Source organism: Periplaneta americana, chromosome 6 (genome assembly GCF_040183065.1).
Source record: "Periplaneta americana isolate PAMFEO1 chromosome 6, P.americana_PAMFEO1_priV1, whole genome shotgun sequence".
NCBI lineage: Eukaryota > Metazoa > Arthropoda > Insecta > Blattodea > Blattidae > Periplaneta > Periplaneta americana.
This window is the reverse complement of record NC_091122.1, coordinates 167,128,698-167,149,550: the sequence shown is the minus strand read 5'-3', so window position 1 is coordinate 167,149,550 and position 20,853 is coordinate 167,128,698. Positions and strand designations below refer to the sequence as shown.

The 20,853-nt window shown below is 33.6% G+C and overlaps 1 protein-coding gene across 1 annotated transcript in view; it reads left to right on the top strand.

Annotated features, from left to right (window-relative positions):
* LOC138702282 (uncharacterized) overlaps positions 1 to 20,853 on the top strand; it is a 736,569-nt gene that overhangs the window by 704,937 nt on the left and 10,779 nt on the right. Inside the window, exon 3 of the mRNA XM_069829864.1 lies at positions 11,716 to 11,763. Within this exon, the coding sequence (XP_069685965.1) occupies positions 11,716 to 11,763 (48 nt within the window). The remainder of the gene's footprint in view (positions 1 to 11,715; positions 11,764 to 20,853) is intronic.

Below are 20,853 nucleotides of genomic sequence, written 5' to 3'. Positions count from 1 at the left end.
AATTGAATTCCTAACGCTATTTTTTAAATTTCTGATACTAAAATTTTCCAAATTTGGGTATTTATTAATTATTTTATTGTATTATTATTATTATTATTATTATTATTAATAATTTGAAATGTGGATATGGAGAAGATTGGAGCGTGTGAAATAGACAGACGGAATACGAAATGAAGCTGTGTTGGAAAGAGTGGATGAAGACAGAATGATGCTGAAACTGATCAGAAAGAGGAAAAAGGAATTGACTGGGTCACTGGTTGAGAAGAAACAGCCTACTGAAGGATGCACTGGAAGGAATGGTGAACGGGAGAAGAGTTCGGAGCAGAAGGAATCAGATGATAGACGACATTAAGATATGAGGAGACAAAGAGAATGGCAGAAAATAGGAAAGACTGGAGAAAGACCTACCCTTGGGCAGAACACTATGAATGAATCATCATCATCATCATCTTACTCAACCTAGGAAAGCTACAGAAAAAACAGGATTTCCCATTCCCTGGGATATTATTGTGGCGATAGAAATCGGCTGTAATGATAGACAATTGGTAGAAGTTAATTTTAAGCGTCTTCCTCTACAGTGTCCGTCAGTAAACAAATCTTATGTTACTCTGTCGACATCCGAAGAGAAATGTGCCGCTCTTCCCTGAAGAAGACGTCCGTTCCGTCGTTTGTTACAATTCAAGAGCACCAAGATGTAGGGACTACACCAGTTTTACTGCCGCTTTGAGGGTGGATGAGAATAAACTAAGGGTTGAAGAGGGGGTTAATAAAGATAGAAGGCCTTGCAGGGAGGAATAAGTAGCCTAGATGGAAGGGATGTATGATGTCAGGCTTTAGGTGAATACGTAAGGGTAATAACAAATGAGAATGCAGCGTTGCGTTGTTGTGTGTACAGTAAACGCTCTCCCGCGATACAGGTACGCCGAAGCTCAGGAAGAAATCAGGTTCCCAACCACTCCACAATTTTTGTTTTTTGTTGTACGAAGTGTAACAAGTATTTTGATCACGAAAAACTTCCGTTGCGAGATTTCGGTGACAGTACACGTTTCCAGTTTCATACCCAAAAAGTGAGTCTGGCCTTACCGTCGGTCTGTCTCTTTGTGTACTCGTACAGCGATTTCTTCGAAACTAATGAACAAATTTTATTCATGCAAATCAAGCTTTCAGGTATAACTCTGTGGGATAAAACGTTCAAATTTTATTCATATTCATTGTTTATGAGTCAGTTTATCGAGGGAAGATGCGCATAAAATATAATAATTAAAAATACTGAGAGATGATCTATGGCATACGCAGATGATATGATAATAACAACAAGAAATATGCCAGCATTAGCTGAAACTTTCGAATTATTGAAAGAATAGGCTAATCAAGCAAATATGGATTGATAGTTAATAATGCTAAAACTAAATATTTAAACAATAACACAAAAATAGAACAACAAAAGATCTTAAAATAGAAAATATTAGTTATGAAGGAGTAAATTCTTTTAAATATTTAGGTTCCATTATAAACCAAAATAATAGTATAGAAGAAGAAATAAATGAGAGAATTGCTCTAGGCAATAAAGCATATTTTGCGAACAGAATGTTGTTCAAAAGTAAATTAATATCTAAGTCACCAAAATTCAAAGTATATAAATCAATTATAAGACCAATTTTGACATATGCATGTGAAACCTGGGTGTTGAAGGAAACAATAAAACAAAAGCTTTTGATTTTTGAAAGGAAAATTTTGCGTAGGATAATGGTTCCAATCAAAGAAAAAAATTGGTACATGGAGGATCCAAACCAACATGGAATTAAATAAGACAATTAAAAATAAAAATTTAATAAATTTTATTAAAGCTCAAAGACTAGTATGGTTTGGATATGTAAACCGAATGCAAAATGATAGACTGGTAAATAAGATCTATCAGTGGCAACCTCTAACGACAAGAGCAACGGGAAGACCAAAAAATAGATGAAGGGATGACGTATTGGAAGATATAAAATTATTAAGGATTCAGAATTGGCCCAAAATTGTTCAAGATAGAAATGGAAAGAGATCATTGAGAAGGCCGAAACTTCAATGAAGTTGTAGTCACTTAAGAAGAAGAGGAAGAAGAAGAAGAAGAGAGAGATGATCTAAGGGGTTAGATACTCCTTCGACCCTTAAAAATTTATATATTTTATAAATTGTTTTTTTTTCAAAACCTACTATTTCACTTTCATTTGTTTTTACAGGAAGGAGAAAATTTGCTGGATTTGAAATATACGAATCAATATTTAAAATGCGTTTCTATTCTTAGCTTACAGATATTTTATACCAGCCCTGGGTATAAGAGGGTAAGAGGAATTGACGCAGAAACCTCCACCCATGTATTTTCGCTTACACCACCTTACGAACAAACACAGAATAAGGCTCTGTACATAAATGGTGAATTTTAGACCACTAGCGAGAGCCGAAAGTTCGTAAGAACCTGAAACAATCCATAACTGACTTTCCTGTTCGCTAGTACAGCACCAAAACATAACAATCTTAGCGGGGGAAGGTGGGGTAGGGAGTTAAGGGGTGGTCTTCAATAATTCAATCGAATTAATAGCGCCGAGGTCTGTTTTGTACTTTTCTATGTAATAAATATATTAGAATACTTCATAGTTTACCAACGATTTCTAAATTAAAATATAAGAATAGGTTTTGGCCTCAAGAAGGAAAAAAAATATAAGGTTTTGGAAAATAAATAATAATTTTAAACATCATTTTTCAGTGACAAATAGCAGGAATAAGCAAAAAATAACTTTAGCATTAGATTCAGAATGTAAGAAATAATATGTTTATTATGTTTTTGGTTCAAAATAGATTTTTGAGCAAAAGAGTAGGATTTGGAAACAAAACATTCAAATTTTATTCCAACCTCACCAGTGTCCGACTTGTTAGTCATCTCTTCGGATCGTCTTCTGAGACTTTCTGCTACTTGCTGTGCTAACAGCTCTATTTCACAACACTTCATCTGCAAGCGATATCCGCCAAAGTCCGAGATATTTTTAAATTAAATTGCAGAACAACAATGAAGTAACTGGCCAACGAAATTCGTAAGAAACAAGTGTGTCATTTACTACAGTTCCTTAATATCAAAGCTTTAATTAAGGGGTGCCAACTATTGTAGGGGTGCCAACAATAGGACAGTTTACCCTATATTCGATATGTTTTTCCCATGTTGAACTGTACTTTCGTGTCGGTAAATTCGTACAATATTAACCATTTTGAAACAAACTCTCTTTCTGATAGCTCGTTGTTTCCCCTCTCGCACAACTCAAATGCCAAGTCCCGTCTTCTCATCTATACAATCACATTGGAACTAAAATAACTTTCGTATCTCTCCTGATATAATTATAACGATTTCGTTTTATTTTCCCAAACGGATCAACTACCAAAACCGCCTCCACCACCGCCAACACCACCACCGCCGCCGCCGCCGCCGCCCCCACCACCACCACCACCACCACCACCAAGAAAAATTATGCATTTATGTCTGTTTAGTATAGTCCGTATAGGTCAGTTTCTATCTGATGCTTTTCCAATTCACTGCGGGCTAAAGCAAAGAGATGCACTATCACCTTTACTTTTTAATTTCGCTTTAGAATATGTCATTAGGAAAGTTCAGGATAACAGGCAGGGTTTGGAATTGAACGGGTTACATCAGCTTCTTGCCTATGCGGATGACGTGAATATGTTAGGAGAAAATCCACAAACGATTAGGGAAAACACGGAAATTTTACTTGAAGCAAGTAAAGCGATCGGTTTGGAAGTAAATCCCGGAAAGACAAAGTATATGATTATGTCTCGTGACCAGAATATTGTACGAAATGGAAATATAAGGGGTGGAAAAATTCAAATATCTTGGAGCAACAGTAACAAATATAAATGACACTCGGGAGGAAATTAAACGCAGAGTAAATATGGGAAATGCGTGTTATTATTCGGTTGAGAAGCTTTTATCATCTAGTCTACTGTCAAAAAATCTGAAAGTTAGAATTTATAAAACACTTATATTACCGGTTGTTCTGTATGGTTGTGAAACTTGGATTCTCACTCTGAGAGAGGAACATAGGTTAAGGGTGTTTGAGAATAAGGTGCTTAGGAAAATATTTGGGGCTAAGCGGGATGAAGTTGCAGGAGAATGGAGAAAGTTACACAACGCAGAACTGCACGCATTGTATTCTTCACCTGACATAATTAGGAACATTAAATCCAGACGTTTTCGATGGGAAGGGCATGTAGCACGTATGGGCGAATCCAGGAATGCATATAGAGTGTTAGTTGGGCGACCGGAGGGGAAAGGAACATTTGGGGAGGCCGAAATGTAGATGGGAGGATAATATTAAAATGGATTTGAGGGAGCTGGGATATGACGATAGGGACTGGATTACTCTTTGAACAGAATAGGGACCGATGGCGGGCTTATGTGAGGGCGGCAATGAACCTTCGGGTTCCTTAAAAGCCATTTGTAAGTAAGTAAGAACCATATCTGTTTATTTCTTGAAGAAACTTCTCTGAATTTCCATTTTCTTGTTTCATTATTTAATGCAAGGATCACGAACCATGTTGAACCGTCGTGAAGTCCCTATGTAAGTAGACATGAAGTGTTGTTACATATTGGCATGCCGATACGAATAGAGATGTAAGAACCCCATTCTTCGAAAACGTATAATCAGGGATTCGACTTGCCTGAGCAAACGAACAGCTAGAACTCTTATGTCGTCGGTGACGTTGGATTAACAGATTAGTTGACACTGGCACTCAGACGCTCACCTGAACCAGAGGTCAACAACTCGAGACTCCGCGTCTCGTCGCTTCCACTTCTTGGGGCGGTAAAAAAGAAATGCAAAGGTGGCTGCGTACTACAATGAAGCGCGTGAGCTATGTGAACTAGAAGCGGGTTGACTGTGCCTTTATTCCTTGGAAAGTGTGCGACAAAAACAGTCGACTGACGAAACACGTACCGGTGTACTAGGTACTACAAAATGTAATGTAATATAATGTATGCATATGAGATATGATATGATATGATATGATATGATATGATATGATATGATATGATATATGATATGATATGATATGATATGATATGATATGATATGATATATGATATGATGTGATATGATATGATATGATATGATATATGATATGATATGATATGATATGATATATGATATGATATGATATGATATGATATATGATATGATATGATATGATATGATATATGATGTGATATGATATGATATGATATGATATGATATGATATGATATGATATGATATATGATATGATATGATATATGATATGATATGATATGATATGATATGATATGATATGATATGATATGATATATACAACGGAGAGTCACAAAGTGACCTTAATAATTTATTGTTTTATTAATTGAATATGTAGGTTACAATAAGACTACAAACACTCCATCACTTTTCAGCATAGTCCCCAGTATGTTCAATGCAAGTGTTCCTTTTGTACAGTAGTGGCAAAAAAAACTGGACCGACCCTTGTGGCTAATTTCAGAGACTTGTTCAATCCAGGGCACGATAGGCTGGTAACTAAGACTTTCGTGGTTCGAATCCTGCCTGGGAAAGAAACTTTTTTTTGTTCCGTATTCAAATTTATTCCCAATACTTTTCGATTGCTGGTAAAATTCATGTTCTGGGAATAATAAGTTAGTTAAGTAGTAACATATCGGTGCAATCGAAAAAGTATTGGGAATAAATTGAATAAGGAACAAAAAAAAAAAATTCCTTTCCATGCAGGATTCGAACCACTAAAGTCTTAGTTACCCGTCTATCGTGCTCTGGAGTGAATAAGGCTCTGAAATCAGCTGCAAGGGTCGGTTCGGTTTTTTTTTTTGCCACTACTGTACTATGTTGAAAATTGATGAAGTGTTTGTAATCTATTGTACATATTCAATTAATAAAACAATTATTAAGGTTACTTTCTGACTCTCCCTCGTATTATATACGATGGAAATGAAATAACCTTGCAGATTGAAAGGGATGATGGGGTACACGTAAATGAATAGAAAACCTATATTACGTTTTGTGATTAAATGCACGGTTAATTAGAAAATTAAGTTTGATGTTTCAGTAGTCCGGCAACATCGCCGCTAACATACTCTACTCGTGATATAGATGTAAGACATCAACGAACTTGGTGTGTCTAGGTACGTGAGCTGCTCTCTGCCAAGACGTTGCCACTTGCTCGCATCGTGCAATGGCTTGAATTTAGAAATTGTTGGTAAACTATGAAGTATTCTATTACATTTATTTCTAGAATGGTATAAAAGAGGCCTGGGTGTTATTAGGTCAATTGAGTTATTGAAGACCACCACTTAACTCCCTACCCCACCTTTCCCTGCTGTTTTGGTGCGGTACTAGCGGACAGGAAGGTCAATGACGAATTGTATCAGGCTTCTACACACTTAGGGCTTTCGCTGGTGGCCTGAAATCCACCACTGATGCACTTAGCGACTAACTCATGTATGTAACAAGAAACTATTATCATAGTGATGGAAAGTTTATGGTTTTTTCAGAAAAAAACATGTTTTTTTCTCAAATGTTTAAAAGTGTTGTATTTTTTTAAAAACTTAATTACCTTTTATTAAAATTGCAACACTTTTAACTTTTTTAACTATGGAAAGTTTTAAAGTTTTAATCAAGTGTTAAAGTAAACATAAGAAACAATGACCTCTTTGTCTCATGTGCTTTCTTTAAAGTTACATTTAGTCGCAACCTCAGCATAGACATCTAGAAACGAAAATTGCTTATCATCCAAATTCATGATGAGTATTGAGTACTAATGAAAGGAAATTTTCTTTACGTAAAATAGCTCTTAGGGAATGTTTTATTTATACTGAAAAGTGTCAAATACAATATTTTGAATGGCCTGTTAGTTGTGTACAAAAATCCACTTTAAACCTGAGTTATTATTATTGTTATTATTATTATTATTATTATTATTATTATTATTATTATTATTATTATTATTATCATCATCATCATCATCATCATCTTAAAATGAAAAGTGAACCTCTTCCAATGTGTTTGTACCTACTAACATCGTATAACATTAATGTTTATAAATTAAAAACTGCTTTTATAGGATGTTTTCATGCGCACTTGCCATTATTTTAGCGCTTTTTTTTGTAAAACAAAAATATGTTAAGCTTCAGATAAGTTAGTCCGAGAATATTAATTAATATTATTTTAATTACAGTATTAAGATGTGAAAAGTATGATATTTTAAGTGTTTATATCACGAATAGAAGGTACGGATCTTAATGCACAACAAGCAGGCTTCAGTTTACAAGAAATATAAACATATGTGTGTTTTCCAGTTCAAATAATCATCCAATTCCAACTCAAACTTTGCGCTTATAGATTCTTTAAAATAAGTTTAATTTAATGTAATATTGTAGGAAAACTGAACACCATTGTGTGTACTAAATTTGATTACACTGATTTTATCATTATTAAGTGTTAGTTTGCATTAAATTATCCATTCAATAGATTTAATTCTCTCAAAACTGTTCAGGAATTAATCGCATTATTTACTCGAGATAATGACACTTATCTGCAAACAAGATTACCTGGGATAAATTATTTGAGGTTGAAGTTAAATCAAACTAGAAATAATAGGCCTAGTGAACCTAAAACTGATCCCTGGGGAACTCCATGTTTAGTATTCCTCAATTCTGAGTATCGTTGTTACTAGTATGTATATTTATATTCAGTTTTTGTTTTTTTTTTTTTAAATAAGATGTAAGCCAACTGAGGCCTCATGTTTAATAACATACAAATTTACTTTGTATAACAATTATATTGTGAGCTATAGAGTCAATTAATACTTTAAATAAATCACAAAACATCTTTACAACATGCAATTTTGAATTTGAAGAATTCAGTACTTCAGTCACCAGCCTGAAAGCTACTTCTCTGTTGATTTCTCTTTTCTAAATCTAACTGCTCTAAAATTAAAATGTTGTTGGATTACAAATAATGAAATAATCGATTATTATTTGGGATTTAAAATTGACATTGACCGTATATAAATAACAGAGAAACACAAGAACGAATAATTCAATTCCGTAAAGCAGTAAATGCTTTAAATTCTGTAATCTGGAGTAAAGACATAACAAAAGAGAATACTTAAAATTTTAACACAATAATAAAAGGCATTTTGACTTATACTTCAAAAGTTTGGCTTATCCCAAACATACTTAAAAGAAAATAAAAAATAGGCTAAGGAGATTCTTACGAATATATAGACGCGAGAAAATTACAAATGAAATAATAAGAGAGAAAATGAATGTGCTAAGTAAAAAGGCCATCAAGAAATAGTGACCAAACACCCGAAACGGTACGGACATTTTCAGCGTACGAATAATGATGTATTGCCGGGACAGGCATTGATCTGGGTACCACCAGAGAGAAGGTAAAAGGAAGACCGAAAAATAGTTGACTTGAGGGAATTCTGGACTCTATGGAAAGTAGAGACCTCCAAGAAAGGCAGTGAAATAGCAGAAGAATGGCCTTTGAACGAGTGGATGGTAACCTGTCCACAATAACGAAACTGGTAATAGGTCATTAGGAGAGATTTGAAATATCTAAATAAGTTTTTTCTCTAACATTCACCGTTTTAGAGGAAATTGTTATGTTTATATGAAGAAATTTACTACATAACGGCTACTGCAATAACTCGAAGCAAGCGCAGTCTGCACTCCCTGCCTTCCTTTCCCCTCTGCTGTATTCAGTCGGTAATACGCGATATGCGCTGCGTTGCAAAATTTATTTCAATGATGTTCGCTGTTATTCAGTTTCAAATCGTGGCTAAACGATTTGATTTGCAAAAATATATCAAGACATTAACTGTTCAGATTATTTTCACCTATCGGCTTGTATAGCAATCAGCCATTTCTCTCGTACATTACAGCAATAGAACGCTGCAAACTTTGGGCAAAGGCTATTTTCTTTCCTGCTTAACGGTACTTCATCGAAGGAAAAGTATAATGAAAGTTTTGTTACATTCAACATGTAGAATCACTCTTAATTCTGGTGCAAAGATTACTATCCAATCTGTATACAGAGTGAACGTAAGTAATGCCATTAACCCCTTCAGTCCCGAATTTAAATTTTCAAAAAATTGAAAAAAAAAATAACGGTCACATAATCATTCTGGGAATCCAAAATTCCCAAATCAAGTTTTCACAATAAATAAAAATTTAGGGGCAGTTTTGACCCCTGGGGTCTCAAAATTTTAAATTTAATTTTTAATTCAGGTATAGAAATGTTTCAGAAGTAATATTCTCCATTTCTATTACATTGAATTTTTCAAAATATTTAAAAGTATCGAAGACATTAAAAAAAAAACAATGTACACTATAATGTACATCAGCCCTGAAGAGGTTAATTTAAAAAAAGTTTAATACAATTTTGTTCGTTTTTCCTTCCTTTCAGAGATAAAAATTGTTTTACTTACTCACAAATGGCTTTTAAGGAACCCGGAGGTTCACTGCCGCCCTCACATAAGCCCGCCATCGGTCCCTATCCTGTGCAAATTTAATCCAGTCTCTATCATCATATCCCACATTCCTCAAATCAATTTTTATATTATCCTTCCATCTACGTCTCGGCCTCCCCAAAGATCTTTTTCTCTCTGGCCTCTCAACTAACTCTCTGTATGCATTTCTGGATTCGTCCATATGTGCTACATGTCCTGCCGATCTCATGATAAAAATTATTTTATATGAAATATTTCTTAGCGTGTCTAGGGAAAGCCATTGATTTAGCCCCTTTCCGCATACTGGGACAGATATGGCACATACCGCTTTTATATTCAATAACTTTTTTAATATAAGCATATAATATTTCAAACTGCATACTGGGACAGATATGGCACTGGAAGAATAACTGGATTTGACCAAATGTGACATTAGTTGAGAAAGAGAGAACTACTTAAGTTATTTGAATATTAAACCAGTGTGTGCAAAACTGTCCTATGCAGTAAGGGGTTAATTTCCAATATTCTCAGTCAATTTAAGTGAGTATTATGATGATAGAGGATTGAAAGAATTTTAGTTTTGTCCTTGATATGTGCAGAAATTCGATCCGAACAAATGTGACTTTTCGTTCTGAAAAGTAATTTTAAAATATTATATTTATTCCGATCAAATTTCTCCACATTTAAAGGACAAAACTAAAATTCGTTCGATCGTTTATTATCATAATCTCTTAAACTGACTGAGCATATCGTCGGCTTAGAGTGTAAACCTGCTAACCGCCAAAAAGAAAATTTTACAAGGGAAGCAAAAAACTGAGTTTAAATTAACTCTGAAACTTTAGAACCAAATCGAATGTACAAGTACAAATGCCACCTGTACTTTAGATTTGGTTCTGAAATTTCATAGTTGATTTAGGGGAGAGTCGGGTAGTATCGGACATCGGGTAATATCGGACAGTGAGTTTCTTTCATCTACCACACGATGATAGTACCTGATTGATATGGTTACGTTTCTGTGATGTCGCATAGAGAAACGTAACCATGTCATTCAGGTACTACCATATGGTGGTAGATGAAAGAAACGCACTGTCCGATACTACCCGACTCTCCCCTAAACTTAGTTTTTTTTCTTCCCTTGTGAAATTTTCTTTTTGGTGGTTAGCAGTTTTACACTATAAGCCGACGATATTGGGAATTAAATCGATGGCTTTCCCAATAAACGCTATGGAATGTTTAACATAAAGCAGTTTTTATCTGGAAAACGAAGCAAAAACGAGAAAAATTTTACTAAACCTTTTTTGTTTCAAATATCTCAAAGAATAAAGCCCTGAAATTAATGACATTACTTACGGTTCATCCTGTATATATATATATATATATATATAACATAGCTTTCTCAAATACTTTTGCAAATGTTGATAATATTTGTCTACGTGGCAGTACGTTTCAGAAAACTAGTTGTGAAAAAAGTGACCTAAATAGGGTTTGGTTGAGTGTACGACTCCTCAGTTGACACTTGACAATCCGCTTCCTGTATGTAACACAGTCCTCCTCCCCTCCTCGGCCTTCTTACTCTGTAGAGGGCTTCTTAAATGACCCATGCAATGTTAATCGACGGCATGGATTATTTTAAATGGTTTTAATGTAGGGGTCACTCACCTCACCTCTCCTTGCTCTGTCTCACTCATTCATCATCGTCTTCAAAAAGGTCTTTTATCGTCTCTCTTCCACTGTTCCCGTTCCTGTCTTGACGGGTAAATATTCTATTCATTTAAACATTTCACCCATTCATATCCTCCTCCTATTCTTCTTTGTATTGAAGAAAAAAAATGTGTACAAAATACGCCACAGTGACACTATGTTTTTTAAGAACACAAACAAGCGTGTTTCAAACCTTTATTTCACTTGTTTATCTGGCTCGTTGCATTGTTATTGGCCTTCTTTGCTGCTGTTAGGACACGGAGCATAAGATGAAGGGCTTGTCACTAGAAACGGTGACTGGACGACAAGATGTTTGTTATGGTGATGCTTTGCTAAAGACCAGTCAATAAAGTGCCTCTGCCTCTACTGACACGATGAAGGGGCCGCTAGGAGAAAAATTACATATTTGTTACGAAGATATCAATAACAGTGATAATGGTGTGAAATGGTGCTCCTCTTCTTCTTCTTCCAGGAAACCTACCGTAGATGAAGTTGGGAATCCAACATCCGTGAACGCTCGGTGAGTACAGCACTGAAAATATTTACTCTGGAAAGAAAGTAATATCTTTGTGTTTCTACTTTGATGCAATGTCAACAAGATCCTAAAACTTCACAGAAAGTGTCTGTGTTGTGGCGTTGAGAAGTTAAATAGTATAAAAACTGCTGACTTAACTTATAATATTCAGGAAGTACATAATACAGAGATCTATAAATATTACGATACATGGTTATAAGTGATTCAAACCATGAAATCATAAAATCGTCCAAAAACGTGGTTATTATATTACAACGGAATGTTTATTTAATGTTATGCTCTTAACGATTTAGCCTATAGCATTTGAGTATTCCACCAAAACTGTTTTCACCTACAATACTTACTATTGGGTTAACGAAATAGAGGAAATGTTACTGTGTACAGTAGTATCTTACCATTTTGTTCGATCAAATAACAGAGATATATTTTGGAAACAATTCATATTTTCTTCTAAAATATGTTACATTTTTTTAACATCAAACTTACTTAAAGCTTCACAGTATGTATTGAAAATAATTCGTACTATCTTCTTAAATATGTTGTTTCTTTCTAAACCCAATCTTATGTTTTAAAGCTTCACATTAATGCATTGAAAATAATTCGTACTATTTTCTTAAATATGTTGTTTCTTTCTAAACCCAATCTTATGTTTTAAAGCTTCACATTAATGCATTGAAAATAATTCGTAATATCTTCTTAAATATGTTGTTTCTTTCTAAACCCAATCTTATGTTTTAAAGCTTCACATTAATGCATTGAAAATAATTCGTACTATCTTCTTAAATATGTTGTTTCTTTCTAAACCCAAACTTATATTTAAAAGCTTCACATTAATGTATTGAAAATAATTCGTACTATCTTCTTAAATAAGCTGTTTCTTTCTAAACCCAAACTTATATTTTAAAGCTTCACAGTATGTATTGAAAATAATTCATACTCTTTTCTTAAATATGTTGTTTCTTTCTAAGCCCGAACTTATATTTTAAAGCTTCACATTAATGCATTGAAAATAATTCGTACTATCTTCTTAAATATGTTGTTTCTTTCTAAACCCAATCTTATGTTTTAAAGCTTCACATTAATGTATTGAAAATAATTCATACTATCTTCTTAAATGTGTTGTTTCTTTCTAAGCTCAAACTTACTTAAAGCTTCAAATTAATGTATTGAAAATAATTCGTACTATCTTCTTAAATATGTTGTTTTTTTTTCTAACATAAAATTTACTTACTTAATGCTTCACAGTAATGTATTGAAAATAATTCATACTATCTTCTTAAATTTGTTGTTTCTTTCTAAAATAAAACTAACTTAATGATTCACAATAATGTATTGAAAATAAGTCATACTATCTTCTTAAATTTGTTGTTTCTTTCTAAAATAAAACTTACTTAATGATTCACAATAATGTATTGAAAATAATTCATACTATCTTCTTAAATTTGTTGTTTTTTTCTAAAATAAAACTTACTTAATGATTCACAATAATGTATTGAAAATAAGTCATACTATCTTCTTAAATATATTATTTCTTTCTAAGATCAACTTCCATCGTAAGAGTGTATTAATTGTATAAAATGTTGAATTCAATTCAATATTATTAATCGCTAAGAAATAATGCACAATAAGTTATTACTTTATAAGTTTGCTGATTTCAATATGCCTGAATGGAGGATATGAAAAGTAGCGTTTTAATTAATGTATTATATTTTCGAGTTTCTATTGTAAACACTTAACAGTCATAACGTTCATAGGCGCGGTCTTATTTTTCTCATATTTTTGTAAAGCAAAAATAAATTACACGATCGTTTTTTGCAACACACAACACAAAATATTAATTTGTTTCTTGAATAATTAATTCTGTTAGAAGGGCTTTGAATGTTGCTATTTTGCCACGTAAATTTTCCACAATTTAGACAAATAAATACATTATGTAGCTTTTTGGCTATTTTAAAATTATTATTTTTAAGAATAACTTACATTGTATCAATTACATCATAATACCTGTAAATGCGTTTACCTTTGTGTAAAGTTTGTTTTTAATTTATGTTGCTCACTGCACGTGTTAATTTAAAACGTATAACGGTAGTGCTATATTTGAGTTTCTTTTGGAACAAGCAATGTTTTGTGTGATGTACTTACATAGCATACAAACAACGTAGGTAAAGACGAAAAAAATACGGTCATACAAATGTATTGTGCTTATAAAAAATTAACGGCGTATTATGGATAGTTATGTCTTTGCTGCAAACTTCAACAGTAGCAGTAAGGAATGATTTTATGTATGAAAGTAATTCAGTTCTTTATTAAGAATATGCGTCGTAATCCTTCAAGAATTTGCAATAGCGTTTTTTATTTTTATTTCAAAATATAGATCATGTTTGTCTTTAGTGGTCTGGTGATTATTTGTTTTCTTTCTCGAGCAATACTTTCATTCTAATTGTCGATATTTATTGTAGCCAATTAATTTTCTACTTTTCCTAGACTTGTATAGTTTGTTACTCCTACAGTACTTCTTCCTCTTCCTCTACGTTCACGGGTTCTTAGTCTCTCCATCTTTTATTAGGTATTGCAGAACTATCTTTACATCGAGAAATTTGTCTGTTCCTCATCATCATCATCACCACTTCAAGGTACAGGCATGTCGCCTGTTCCGGCTTCACAATATTTCAACCCAACGTTTTCTAAGTCGCCCAACAATTCGGCATCCTCTTGTTTTGTAATGTTTCACTATAATTTTAGTGGGTATCTCTCACCACTCATTCTGTTCATATGATCAGCCCACTGTTGTCTATATTCTATTACCTTATTATGTGGAGGTTCTACATTTAGGTCGCTTCTTATTTATTCATTTTTAGTTTTATCCAATCTGTTACAACATTTTACTTCTCTGAGGATTCTCATTTCTGCCGTCTGAATCCTATTTATTTTGTAATTTAATAGCTCAAATATTGTACGATTTATTTTAAAAGTAAATTGAGGTTTATGTCAATCAAAAGATTTATTTTAAAAGTGAATTGAGGTTTATGTAAATCAAAAGAACTCCAATAAAATATCTCGAGCATTTCTAGAATACTAGAGGATGAGGTGTAACTACTTGATGATCTTTAATCACGATTATTTACGTTACTACTAGAAAAAAACGAATGGGGTATTTATTATCGAAAAGTGCACATTGAAGTTGACGGTGAAGTTTGTACGTTGGTCAGAGTTCTAACCTTCAGTCAGCTGTCCATAGTGTAATGTAGGCTATGTACTGTATATTAAGATCTTTATGCTCGACCATGCCGAAATGTAGTAATTATACACCAGGCTGTAGCCCTTTAATGCACCTCATTAAAGTACACCTATTCATTAAAGTTCAGGTGTTCAGCCAATGACAAGTCACCTTTGTACCGTTATAAAACCGCAAGTATCGATTATTCTCGGATATGCAATCGAAAGACAATTAGCGAAAAGTCACGGAGGCTGGAAATCCAATACTGTCGCAGAAGGTTATGTTCTGTTACTATATTAATTAGCGTTAATTGTAAATAATATTGAAATAAATTCAATTTGTCATCTCGTTTTTCAATTCTAAATCAATTTCCAGGTTATATCAGACTAATGTTCATCTTATTCTCTATCAAGGTCAATGACATTCGGCCTCGGAAAAAATCAATACTTTCACGTCTGCGCACATCTCACAATTCAGGTCAGTTCGCACATAACCATAACATGACCTAATTTTGAATAATTTCAAGTTAGAAATATGGTGGAGCATAAAAAGTCGTACGAAACTTGCCTATAATGGTAATTAAGACGCTTGTATGAAAATTATGAAACTCGCTTGCGCTCGTTTCATAAACAAACATACTTGCGTCTTAATTACTACCATTATAGGCTCGTTGCATAATGTACTATTAAAATATACTATCGTTCAAAAAATTAAAAAAATACTGTACAATACACGTTAGTAACGTTCATTACAAAATCTAGAAAATTGAAAAACTCGCTCTGGATGTTTTTCAGACTTCTTCTCCATTTTGTAAAAAGCACTTAACCTTGTATGATAATATTCTACTAAGTTTTAATAGCACATTATGCAACGAGCCTATAATGAAGGTAATTAAGAAGCGAGTATGGATATTTACGAAACGATCGCAAGCGAGTTTCATAATTTTCATACGAGCTTCTTAATTACCATTATAGGCGAGTTTCATACGACTTTTTATGCTCGACCATATTTCTAACTTGATATTATTAATTTTCTTTGTATCTGACCTTGACGAATGTCCCGTATGTTGTGAGATGTGCGCAGACGCGAAAGTATTGATTTTTTCCGAGGAACAGATGTTCACATTGACCTTGCTAGGCCATAAGAACCTACAGATATAACCTTGAAATTAAATTAGACATTGAAAAACGAGATGACAAATTGTATTTATTTGAATATTATTTACAATTAACGCTAATTATTATAGTAACAGAACATACCCTTCTGCGACAGTATTGGATTTCCAGCCCCCGTGACTTTTTGCTAATTGTCTTTCGATTGCATATCCGAGAATAATCGATACTTGCGGTTTTATAACGGTAGAAAGCTGACCTGTCATTGGCTGAACAGTTGTAACCTGAGTCGTCATTGGCTGAAAGACCTGACCTTTAATGAGTAGGTGTACTTTAATGACATCCATTAAAGGTCTGCTACCAGGTGTATAATTACTACATTTCGGCATGGTCGAGCATAAAATTACATTTGTATCTGTATATGCTATCAGTTGCAGACACACAGGAGAGCCTTTTCATTCTATTTATAGAAAACCTCAACGTTTAATTTGCTTAATGGAATAAACCAGCTCCCGTAAGGAGACTCAAAGAATGCGCGTGGAATTTTAAAACCATGTGTACGTATAACGGAACTGAGTTTGTAAAAGACGGAGAAATGAGTGGAGTTTTAACTCTTGTGTGAGTTTTTAATCCTGGGCATTTTAGAAATACATCATTCCGGAGTGTGTGGAAGAAGGAGGGGGAGGGGGTAGAGTGGTTGGACGTACGTTGACGGCTGTCTACTCAGCGTTGGATTTATTTATCTAGTAATGAAGTCTTCATATTTAAGTTAGGTTATGTTACCACACAACAAGGAGTTGTCTCTTAATGCACTGGGCTTTTAGAAAACTCATTATAACAACAAAGTAGTTTGGTGTATTTGTGTGCAAGAACATCTTAAAAGAATTGTGGGAAGTGGCAATCGTTTTAAGTTTTTGAGAGATACTTTGCAGGCATTGTGAAGATTTCATTCACCTCAGATGGAACAGGATTTAAATTATTATCTTTTATTTGTTCGAGTGTTGACTAGGGTGTACGTAATGGTTAAAAGTGTCGTGTATTCGAATCCTGCCTACGATATAGAGAATAGATGATAATCTGTTATCAGTAGAGTCCGGATTTTTATGTAATATTGATCCTAAAAATATGTACATATATATGTAACTAAAAACCTCAAAATGTAGGCCTACTAAATTTGTTATAATTGCACAGGATGTTAAAATTGTCATTAAAATAATTTTATTTTAAATAAAGGTAAATAGGAAGATAATTTCATAGAAATAAAAGATTTATACATGCCACGATATAGTTTTTTGTACGATTCTAAAGTTAAGCATATTTCTCCGTATTTTCAAAAATTGAGTCCCGTCGGCGATTGGACAGTATGTTCTTATACACATCGGAAACGATTTTTCGACATTGCATGAGGTTATTGGTGCATAATTAAACAAATGGCTGTAGCTGACAATGTATTTAGCATTTATTTATTTAACCTGGTAGAGATAAGGCCGTCAGGCCTTCTCTGCCCCTCTACCAGTAGATTCCAACTGTAATATGAAGAATAAAATTACAATTAGTATTAAATTTGCAATTACAATTACAAATAAAATTACAATTAGTATTAAATTTACAATTACAATAAAAATCAAAGTACGAAAAGATTACCTGACTAATTAAAGCTAGATAATTTATCAACAGTAATCTCACTAGAGGTTTTGATTTATCTAGAGAAAATCAAACCTCGAGTGGGATTTAATTGACTGTTACACGATTAGAAGAAAGTATATGAAGATTATAAGTAACGAAGTACTCCAATACAATAAAATATTAATTGACTTACGAAAATACAACTGTCTTCAAATGTCAAATGTATCTCTAAATTACAAATTACGCTAGATGGCAGTAGTGTGTTATGTTTAGCTGTTTTCTGTTGTGCCAACTGTGGAATCTTCATTGAACTCTGTGGGCGGTTATTAGTCAAGAATGCTTTGTTGATTCAGTTTCATTTTTATTAAAAAGTTGCATTCCACTTCAATTATCCGGATCCCAGTAATCAACGTCACTTTACAGATGATTTTCAATAAATCTCAGTATATTAAACAATCTCTTATACGTGACTATCCATAATATCATATAGCAGAAGCTATAACATAACCTAAATAATATAAACGAGTGTTAGAAAAGTTTTAATTTGGGATGATGAAATAAAGAAGAAAAGTTTTAATGAACGATGATGAAATAAAAAATAAACATTAATAATTTTAAAAGGAACAATTCTATTATTGAAAGTACAATTTTCAAATTTGAATGTTTTAGTGGTTGGTGGTTCAGTTGATGTTATATTAGACGTGTGCGTAAAAGTGGAACTCGTTAATGTACATGGTGTATTCCTCAACTTATTCAGGATTTCCGAATGGTGCTCTTCATTTATTTGTAAATAGGGTTTCAGGGAAGATGCATAGCTATGACCAGTGATCTTTATTAATTCTTGTTCTTGAATGCCAATGCGAGTCATATTTGAAAGTGCCAGCATCGACTGGAGTGGTTTGTAATTTTCTGTTTTTTGACGTCCAGACCAGTGCAGTTTAAAATGTTGGCAAACAAAGAAACAAATGCTGGGGTAGTGATAAAAATAAACAAATGCTAGGGACGCGATAAAATTAAACAAATGCTAGGGACGCGATAAAATTGTGCGATAAGCAGCCATGATTGGTTGAAAGACGTCCTTTCGTACTGTTTTTTTGGTCAAAAGTAGTATGACGCAGTAAAAGTGTAATACTCATAGAAAAACAAAGAATGTCTTGGGGAGGGTTTTGCGTTTCTCCGCTGAGGATCTGGCTCAGGTGGTGGAGTGACAGGAGATCGTGATGTAGGGAGACCTGCCAATCACATAGGATTTTTTGAGAACCAAGTGCAAGACGGCAGGCTCGGCAGCAAAATACTAGGTTATATCTGAGTGATTGTTCTGTTCTGAATGCTGAAATATCTATCCCAATATGTAGTGACAACTTTGAAATTAAAATTGTATAGATATATTTTTATAATTTCGATAAGCTTAATTTTCCTTTACAAGGCATTGAATTGAATGACATTTGACATGAATGTCAACTTTATGTAAAAAGATATGTAATTATCTGAGAAATGTGTAGTATTGTGCGAAATATGTAAACATATGTAGTTCATTCATTCATTTAGTGTTCTGCTCAAGGGCAGGTCTTTCACTGCAAACCCAGCATTCTCCAATCTGTCCTATTTTCTGCCTTGCTCTTTGTCTCCTCATATGATCCATATATCTTAATGTCGTCTATCATCTGATATCTTCTTCTGCCCCAAACTCTTCTCCTTCCAGTGCATCCTTCAGTAGGCAGTTTCTTCTCAGCCAGTGACCCAACCAATTTCGTTTCCTCTTCCTGATCAGTTTCAGCATCATTCTTTCTTCACCCACTCTTTCCAACACAGCTTCATTTCTTATTCTGTCTGTCCACATCACACGTTCCATTCTTCTCCATAATAAATTTAAATATAACAGTCTTAGAAGTCTAATTAGCTAACATTTTTAGTTTTTCGCTATATGCATACTAAGGAGAAAATATGTAATTACATAAAAATCTGGACTCTAGTTATCAGTGTGATGTTCTTTGCTATCTTACGCGAAACACAGATTTCAGGTTGAATTCCGCTTCCCAGAAACCCCAAGTATGTCGTCTAATGCAGAACCTAAGAAATTCATATACGGACACATGCTTGAAACATTACACAGATAACTGAATTAGATTCATAATCAGATTTTTGAAAGATGTGTGGTTGCCCAGACTCAAATCTATTTCAATATGTGCCATATCTTTAAGGCCATATGTGTAGCTCAGGCGGTAGGTGCGTTTATCTGCTGATCGGGAGTTGCGTTGGAGCTTGGATTTGATTCTCACTGGGAATGATTACTTGTTGGGTTTTTTCCGAGGTTTTCCCCAACCCTAACTATAGTTAATTTCTTTAAAAGTGGTAGGGAATTCATCGAATTTCCATATTTGCGTGAAACGTTTATACTGTACATGATTGTTTTTGTTGGAATGGTTTGGGATTGTAAGGATGTTTGGAATTTGGAATAAAAGAGTGATTTTTTCTTTCATTTCTGTCTTCATACCCCTCGTATTTAAATTTAAAAAGGTGGAGCCTTCTCATTAACTACTTCATAATCGCTTCCTCATTCCACGAGGCCTCGTCTCCAGACAACAATGCAATTGTTAGATGAAAACGAGTCACACGTCAATATGACGCCAATGAGTTGTTTGAAATTGTAATGAATCATAAATAATATGTCATTACATTAGAATTGGAATGTGTTAAATTAGTTATTTCAATCTTTATAATCCCCGCATGGGGATGGATGGATGGATGGATGAATTTAATGTCATCCAGCGATTTACAGCCATAGACAACGTCAGAGTAGATATATATAATACATGGCTACTACAATATGAATAAAATTTAAGAATAAAAAAATAAATATACAATCACCAGACATTCACAAAAACAGGTTAAAAGTTTTAAAAGAAAATAGTATAAAATCAGGTTAAAATGTACAGATTTGTCTGTTACACAAAGTTAAAACAAAATAGTATCTAAAAAGTAATTGCTAAAATCATTGACACTGTAGATTGGATTTGCCATCAAAGTCCTTCTCACCATCCTTCTGAAAGTAAAATATGACGTGTTTCTTATATGCAATGGTAAAGAATTATAAAGTTTATAAGATATGGAAATAAAACT